Raw genomic sequence first — 8777 nt, forward strand, 5'->3', positions numbered from 1 at the left:
GCACTTCTTCACTTTTGTCTCATATCGGCTTCGAGCTCAAAGGATGGCTGAGATATTGTGCAGATGAAAGATAAAATAAATAAGTAATTAATAAATCGTTAATAATATAGCGGGCCAAATGACCACCTGCTGTGTGCTGGTACAGGTATAGAGGGCCAAATGACCACCTGCCGTGTGCTGGTTTTCTTTGACATGAATATGATGATAAGATTTAAATAAAACACATAAACGGAGTCACGTGTAAACATCGAGAATGTTCCATGTTTGTGTAAATATCATTGTTTTAAAAAATCCTCGGAGTGAAATAAAATGATAATTTGGGTGAAATTCCTGATTGTGAGTGCGCACCGTTGTGACGTCAGAGGACCAGGTGTTCGTGTTTTTGTATAAAAAGGTTTAAAAAAATATTTCATTCGTTTTGTCCTTCCCTTATCTGTCCCGTTGTTCAGGTTCCCGGTCCCCACCTGGTGGTTTTCACCTTGATTTAACTCTTGTCGGTCCAGGTAATTCTCCCCGTTTCTCTCCCCGTTTCTCTCCCCGTTTCTCTCCCCGTTTCTCTCCCCGTTTCTCTCCCCGTTTCTCTCCCCGTTTCTCTCCCCGTTTCTCTCCCCGTTAAACGGTTCTCGGTTTGAACGTAATGGCCGTGGAGGTTCAGACCGTCGGTACCAAGGTGGGTTCGTTGGTTCTTCATCTGAACCTGGTGGATCGAGTTCGGGTTCGAGTTCGAATCTGATTAGTTGGGATAACTGGAGCAAATCCCTGGGGATTTAAACATGATTCGTTTGAATTGTTGAAACGTTTTAATGGAGGTGAACTGATGGACAGGTGTGGTGGGTTGGGGTTTGGGTCCTTCCTGTATGTGTTACACCCTGAAGTTGTGGTTTGTTTAAACATCCAATTCCAATGTAAACGGTTCATGTGAATGTTCTGAAGGTTTGAATACTCATCTTCCATTCATCTACTCATCCCTCATTTGTAGAGCAAACCTTTCTAATGTGGCCTGACAGTGTTTGGTGGTGAGACTTATGATGGTTTATACAAACAGACTCATGCAGTTAAAAAAAAAAAAAAATTGTGTGTGTGTCTGTAAAATTACCTCTTTGTGCAGGTCCAGATAACTTTACAATGTTGGCCGTTGTTGTGCTAATGTCACAAAACCATTGGGTTGGTGTCGTCGGACCCGAACCCACACATTGTCAAGAGGTTCAAAGATCAATTTTAATTAGAAATAAATATAATTGATTTCAAAATTGAAGTACGAGGTGTTAAAACGATTCATCTCCTGAAACATTTGCAGCGATATTTAAAGATATATATTAAACTGTACCACACGTACTTCCCCAACCACTGCAGGGTCAATGTATCGAGAAAAAAAAATGACTAAGGTCATTAACGTAAACTTACTTTCAAGATCATCACACAAAACCACACTTGGTGTAAGCAAGTAACACATTGTAACTAAATTAAATTTGTAAATTGTAAAACTCTCTGCCACCACCAAGTTATTGGGAGGTACCCGGTCCATTCACACCCCATGAGGCCCCAGCACATGGTACGTGTTACTCACATTGTAGTTTTTGTAATTTGAGAGATGTCTGTGTATAAATTATTTTTTGTTCTCTATTTTAAATTGTTTCCACACTTTGTGAACTTTAACAGTTTAAAATGAATAATAAAAAACAAAGAAGTGGACCAGTTGAGCCAGTGTGCTGGTGGTTTTACTCTGTGCTGGTTTCATTTTATTTTCCTCAAGCAAAGGTTTTCGGGCAGGTCGAATGGGCAGCGTTTATTTTCTTACACATGTACATGACACAGTGTGAGTGAATGCAGAAGACATGATGTTCAATGTGTGAGGTTGCCGAGCTCGTGTTCCATTGTGTTTCCTGATGAGTCTCTGCTTGTTTGCTCTGAGGTGTAAAGGCACAAACTAAATGATGGATGTTCATGTAACCTGTACTGATAAGGTGAGGTTGTGGCTTTGATATTTGATTCCCAGGATCAGATCTTTTTTACAAGAATATTAAAAGTTAATCCCTTGCTGTTTCAGAATGTCCTCATTGTTTTAACTTTGTTCTTGTCCACAGAATGTGGTGCAGAGATTGTATTCACTCCCGTTGTTCAGTTCTGCCATGGATGAGTTGTTTCAGTCCTACAAGAGAGGGAAGGAGTCTCGGCCTGTTCTTCTCTCTGTGGGTAATATGGTGGAACAGGGCGTTACGGGAGTTGCTGTGATCGTCTCCAGTGGGATCCAACCAATCGCCAGGATTCTTCATCCACAGAGTGAGTGATTCTGTGCACATCGGACATGTCTGAAATTCTGTTTACATATTTATTTTTTACTTTAACTTTGTGGACTTTTACTTATTTATTTTTTTCCCCCATCTATTGTGGAGAAGGATTGTGGTTGTTTCAGGCAGTTGTTGAAGTTTTCCCTTCCACATGTTCCATGTTAAAATATTTCTCTGATCTTTGAGGTTCACACAATGTGTTTTCTCAGTTAAGTTTGTTGATGAGTTCGCTTGCCGGGGTCTGGATCTTGTGGAAGCGAAGGTCCCGATCTTGCAGCAACCTGCCAACAAGGTATGGGGAATGGGGGAAGTGATTGTGAATCTTTCTGTTGTGAAATGTAATTTGGTGGAGACGTGTATATGTCTGTTTTCAACTGGAGAAATAAATGAATCTTGTAATTTAAATGTTCCACTGTGCAGTAATTGATGGACATTTCCTTGTCCGCAGGTTCTTGATGATGTGAAGAAGAACTTACAAAATGCCCAAAAACAAATGGGGGTCCTTCTGGATTGGTCCAAGTCCCAGGTCGGAGCGGGTTTGGAGAGATCCAAGCAGGCCGTGTTGAACGGTACAGACTCGCTACTGAAAACCAAGTTTGGGCAGGTGGTCATGTCTGGTGCAGACTCCATGCTTTCTCAAGTGGATGGATACCTGCCACAAGATCAGACAGGTAAGATTGTGAAGTGTGGACATGATGGTTTTTTTTTTTTGTTGTTGTTGTTCTGTCGAGACTAATACTTGTACATCCTACAGAAGGTGAGGGTAAGGAAGAGAAAGTTGTCATACCAAGCTCCTTGGCTCTTGACTTTTACCGTCGGCTCTTTGCTGTATCAAGCAAGGCCGGGCGAGAGCTGTTCAGGAAGAGTTCTTCCGGGATCCATCTTGCTGCAGAGAGCGGTCGTGTCTATTTAACCGACATTCTGAAATCTCTAAACAAGGTGTTCGACTCTGTGCAGAAGACCCGTTTAACGGGGAAAAACCCAATTCCGCTCGCTCTGGTGATATCTGTAAATCGAGCGCTGCAGAGGCTCTGGGTAAACAAAGCAAATGAGAAGGTCTGCAGGTAATTTCTCATTTTGTACATGTTTGTTTGTGCAGATTCACATTGGATTTCATGGTTTTGGAAATGGAAATAAAATTCTTGCTGAAAGATTTTTGGTCCTCAATTCATTCTTATCTTGGTTGTAATCTCGTCTTGCAGACCTCATTGAACAGCCCGTCATTCATGTATAAACACCAATTCCTTGTTGGTGAACCCCCCTTTCCAATTCAAATGGAACACCAAATGCATCACTGTGTTCGTCAGGAAAAACCTGAAGCAAAAAAAAAAAGATCTTTCAGAGGAGGAAGGATGATTTGGACTGACTTTTAATTTGTGCCATGTATTCTTTAAGGCTGGTGGATGTGGAGTTTTGGAGTGAGCAGGAGTTTATTTTATTTATTTGTTTATTTTTGTTATGATATCTCAAGGACTGAGTAACCTTAAAAAAAAAAAATTCTGTTTGTTATTCTGATGGAGATTTTGTGTTTTTTTTTTTTTTTTTGGGAACATTAAGTCTGATCGACAAAATATTTTAACCATCGTTTGTCTTTTTTTTTTTTTTAATGGCATAGATGATTATCACGTCATAGGTGACGTGGTACGGCCTTCATCTTGGAAACAAAAAACCCCAAACACTTGACGTCTATCTCAACATGCAATGGAAAAAAATTCACTTCACATATGTTAATGAACGACCCAGGGGCAACATCTTCATCTTTTTTTTTATTTTATTTTATTTTTTTTATTATATTTAAGTGGTATCCCAGAAAATTTGACAATGCTGCGTGCGAAGAATTGGAAACTTCCTCAGCGTCATCTATGCAACAATTCACTGCAGGAAAAAAATTATGACATCGGTGACTTTTTGGCAGCCATATTGTTTTGAAAAAAAAAAAAAACATTTTTTAATCTTCAGAATGGCAAGACAGATGAAGGTGAAGCTTTGCACACACATTCCCCATAACATCCTTTTACAAGTTTGTTAATTTATAATTGGAAGGTCACATGGTTTGGTGTTCATATTGAATTTACCTTCAAACTTCTCCAGAATGATTGGTGAGATCAAGGGGAAACGTCACAAACGTAATTGACTTGGTTCGGGAACACAAGTTTGTTAATGAATAATTCATGGATCACATGGTTTGTCAGCAGTATTGGATTGAAGAAAATATTAGATATTTTCTCTGGAATGACAACCAATCGAAGTGAAACTTTGCAAGTATCATCGAACACAATGGTGATATTCATGATAAAAACAATTATGACATCACATGGTTTGCTGGACATCTTGGAGAGAAAAATGAACCTCAACCGATGAACACAAAACTTCACATGTGTGTTTCCCGACCCCTTGGAGGCAGAATGAAAATTTATGTTCAAGGTCATAATTATGGTTTGTCAGCTTTATTGGATTGAAAATTAATAAATTTTTTAAATCTTCTCCGGCATGGCTGGACAGATACAGGCAAAACGTCATGCAACCTTTCCCAAAGTCATTATTTTACTGACTTTTACTGACAAAAATTGCATTTTTGCCAAAGCACTTCTTCACTTTTGTCTCATATCGGCTTCCGAGCTCAAAGGATGGCTGAGATATTGTCCAGATGAAAGATAAAATAAATAAGTAATTAATAAATCGGTAATAATATAGCGGGCCAAATGACCACCTGCTGTGTGCTGGTACAGGTATAGAGGGTCAAATGACCACCTGCTGTGTGCAGGCACAGGGAGAGTGGGCCAAATGACCACTTGCCGTGAGTCGGTACAGGTATAACGGGCCAAATGATCACCTGCCATGTGCTGGTTTTCTTTGACATGTTTCTGATTATAAGATTTGAATAAAACACATAAACGGAGTCACGTGGAAACATCGAGAATGTTCCATGTTTGTGTAAATATCATTGTTTTAATAAATCCTCGGAGTGAAATAAAATGATAATTTGGGTGAAATTCCTGATTGTGAGTGCACACCGTTGTGACGTCAGAGGACCAGGTGTTCGTGTTTTTGTATAAAAAGGTAAAAAAAAAAAAAAAAAAATCATTCGTTTTGTCCTTTTCTTCTCTATCCCGTGGTTCAGGTTCCCAGTCCCCACCTGGTGGTTCTCACCTTGATTTAACCCTTGTCGGTCCAGGTAATCCTCCCCGTTTCTCTCCCCGTTAAACGGTTCTCGGTTTGAACGTAATGGCCGTGGAGGTTCAGACCGTCGGGACCAAGGTGGGTTCGTTGGTTCTTCATCTGAACCTGGTGGATCGAGTTCGAGTTCGAATCTGATTAGTTGGGATAACTGGAGCAAATCTCTGGGATTTAAATATGATTCGTTTGAATTGTTGAAACGTTTTAATGGAGGTGAACTGATGGACAGGTGTGGTGGATTGGGGTTTGGGTCCTTCCTGTATGTGTTACACCCTGAAGTTGTGGTTTGTTTAAACATCCAATTCCAATCCAAACGGTTCATGTGAATGTTCTGAAGGTTTGAATACTCATCTTCCATTCATCTACTCATCCCTCATTTGTAGAGCAAACCTTTCTAATGTGGCCTGACAGTGTTTGGTGGTGACTCGATGGTTTATACAAACAGACTCGTGCAGTTCAAAAAAAATAAAAAAAAAATTATGTGTTTGTTTGTGTTTTTGTGTGTTTTGTGTGTGTGTAAAATTACCTCATTGTGCAGGTCCAGATAACTTTACAATGTTGGCCGTTGTGCTGATGTCACAAAACCATTGGGTTGGTGTTGTCGTACCCGAACCCACTCAGTGTCAAGAGCTTGAAAGATCAATTATAATTATAAATAAATAAAATTGATTTCAAAATTGAAGTACGAGGTGTTAAAACGATTCATCTCCTGAAACATTTGCAGCGATATTTAAATATATATATATATATATATATATATATATATATATATATATATATATATATATATATATATATATATATATATATGTGTATATTAAACTGTACCACACGTACTTCCCCAACCACTGCAGGGTCAAAGTATCTGGAGAAAAAAAACTATGACTGAGGTCATTAACTTAAACTTACTTTCAAGATCATCACACAAAACCACACTTGGTGTGAACAAGTAACATTGTAACTAAATTAAATTTGTAAATTGTAAAACTCTCTGCCACCACCAAGTTATTGGGAGGTACCCGGTCCATTCACACCCCATGAGGCCCCAGCACATGGTACGTGTTACTCACATTGTAGTTTTTGTAATTTGGGAGATGTGTCTGTGTATAAATTATTTTTTGTTCTCTATTTTAAATTGTCGTTTCCACACTTTGTGAACTTTAACAGTTTAAAATGAGTAATAAAAAACATGGAAGTGGACCAGTTGAGCCAGTGTGCTGGTGGTTTTACTCTGTGCTGGTTTCATTTTATTTTCCTCCAACAAAGGTTTCTCTACTTCAAGGTAGAATGGCAGCGTTTATTTTCTTACACATACACGCACATATACATGACACATTGTGAGTGAATCCAGAAGACATCATGGTCAATGTGTGAGGTTGCCGAGCTCGTGTTCCATTGTGTTACCTGATGAGTCTCTGCTTGTTTGCTCTGAGGTGTAAAGGCACAAACTAAATGATGGATGTTCATGTAACCTGAACTGATAAGGTGAGGTTGTGGCTTTGATATTTGATTCCCAGGATCAGATCTTTTTTTACAAGAATATTAGAAGTTAATCCCTTGCTGTTTCAGCATGAGACATCCTCTCATTTTAAACTTTGTTCTTGTCCACAGAATATAGTGCAGAGATTGTATTCACTCCCGTTGTTCAGTTCTGCCGTGGATGAGTTGGTTCAGTCCTACAAGAGAGGGAAGGAGTCTCGGCCTGTTCTTCCCTCTGTGGGTAATATGGTGGAACAGGGAGTTACGGGAGTAGCTGTGATCGTCTCCAGTGGGATCCAACCAATCGCCAGGATTCTTCATCCACAGAGTGAGTGTTTCTGTGCACATCGGACGTGTCTGAAATTCTGTTTATATATTTCTTTTTATCTTTAACTTTGTGGACTTTAATTTTTTAAAAAATTTTTCCCATCTATTGTGGAGAAGGATTGCGGTTGTTTCAGGCAGTTGTTGAAGTTTTCCCTTCCGCATGTTCCATGTTAAGTTATTTCTCTGATCTTTGAGGTTCACACAATGTGTTTTCTCAGTTAAGTTTGTTGATGAGCTCGCTTGCCGGGGTCTGGATCTTGTGGAAGCGAAGGTCCCGATCTTGCAGCAACCTGCCAACAAGGTACAGGGAATGGGGGAAGTGATTGTGAATCTTTCTGTCGTGAAATGTAATTTGGTGGAGACATGTGTATGTCTTTTCAACTGGAGAAATAAATGAATCCTGTAATTTAAATGTTCCACTGTGCAGTAATTGAGGGACATTTCCTTATCCGCAGGTTCTTGATGATGTGAAGAAGAACTTACAAAATGCCCAAAAACAAATGGGAGTCCTTCTGGATTGGTCCAAGTCCCAGGTCGGAGCGGTTTTGGAGAGATCCAAGCAGGCCGTGTTGGACGGTACAGACTCTCTCCTGAAAACCAAGTTTGGACAGGTGGTCATGTCTGGTGCAGATTCGATGCTTTCTCAAGTGGATGGATACCTGCTAAAAGATCAGACAGGTAAGATTGTGAGGTGTGGAAATGATGATTTTTTTTTTATTTTTTTATTTTTTTTTTAAGTTCTTCTGTCGAGACTAATACTTGTACATCCTACAGAAGGTGAGAGTAAGGAAGAGAAAGTTGTCATACCAAACTCCTCGGCTCTTGACTTTTACTGTCGGCTCTTTGCTGTATCAAGCAAGGCCGGGCAAGAGCTGTTCAGGAAGAGTTCTTCCGGGATCCATCTTGCTGCAGAGAGCGGTCGTGTCCATTTAACCGGCATTCTCAAATCTCTCAACACGGTGTTCTACTCGATGCAGAAGACCCCGTTGAACAGGGAAAAACCCGATTCCACTCGCTCTGGTGATATTTGTAAATCGAGTGGTGCAGAGTCTCTGGGTAAACAAAGCAAATGAGAAGGTCTGCAGGTGATTTCTCATTTTGTAAATGTTTGTTTGTGCAGCTTCACATTGGATTTCATGGTTTTGGAAATGGAAATAAAATTCTTGCTGAAGTTTTTTTTGGTCCTCATTTCATTCTTGTCTTGCAGACCTCATCCAACAGCCCGTCATTCATGTATAAACACTTCCTTGTTGGTGAACCCCCCCCCCCTTCCCAATTCAAATGCAGCACTGTGTTCATCAGGAGGAACCTGAAGCAAAAAAAGATGTTTGAGGGGAGGAGGGATGATTTTAAGTGACTTAATTTGTTCTTTATTATTTAAGGCTGGTGGATGTGGAGTTTTAGAGTGAGCAGGAGTTTATTTTATTTATTTATTTTTGTTATGGTATCTCAAAAGGACTGAGTAACCAAAAAAAATTCTGACGCAGATTTTTTTTTTTTATTTTA

The 8777-nt window shown here is 39.6% G+C and overlaps 2 protein-coding genes across 2 annotated transcripts; both read left to right on the top strand.

Moving 5' to 3' along the window:
* The first annotated feature begins 2088 nt into the window (after nucleotides 1–2088).
* LOC147009236 (perilipin-2-like) lies at nucleotides 2089–3432 on the top strand. Its single transcript, XM_085862639.1, has 4 exons — nucleotides 2089–2280; nucleotides 2498–2580; nucleotides 2737–2959; nucleotides 3043–3432. The coding sequence occupies exons 1-4, from the start codon at nucleotides 2130–2132 to the stop codon at nucleotides 3354–3356; spliced, it is 771 nt and encodes a 256-aa protein (XP_085718765.1). The 5' UTR covers nucleotides 2089–2129; the 3' UTR covers nucleotides 3357–3432.
* Nucleotides 3433–5340: 1908 nt separating this feature from the next.
* On the top strand, nucleotides 5341–8446 carry LOC147009237 (perilipin-2-like). The gene is made up of 5 exons (XM_085861540.1): nucleotides 5341–5546; nucleotides 7077–7272; nucleotides 7490–7572; nucleotides 7727–7949; nucleotides 8046–8446. The coding sequence occupies exons 1-5, from the start codon at nucleotides 5514–5516 to the stop codon at nucleotides 8342–8344; spliced, it is 834 nt and encodes a 277-aa protein (XP_085717666.1). The 5' UTR covers nucleotides 5341–5513; the 3' UTR covers nucleotides 8345–8446.
* The last annotated feature ends 331 nt before the right edge of the window (nucleotides 8447–8777 follow it).

Source organism: Eptatretus burgeri, chromosome 17 (genome assembly GCF_056783735.1).
Source record: "Eptatretus burgeri isolate ZD-2024b chromosome 17, Ebu_testis_v1, whole genome shotgun sequence".
NCBI lineage: Eukaryota > Metazoa > Chordata > Myxini > Myxiniformes > Myxinidae > Eptatretus > Eptatretus burgeri.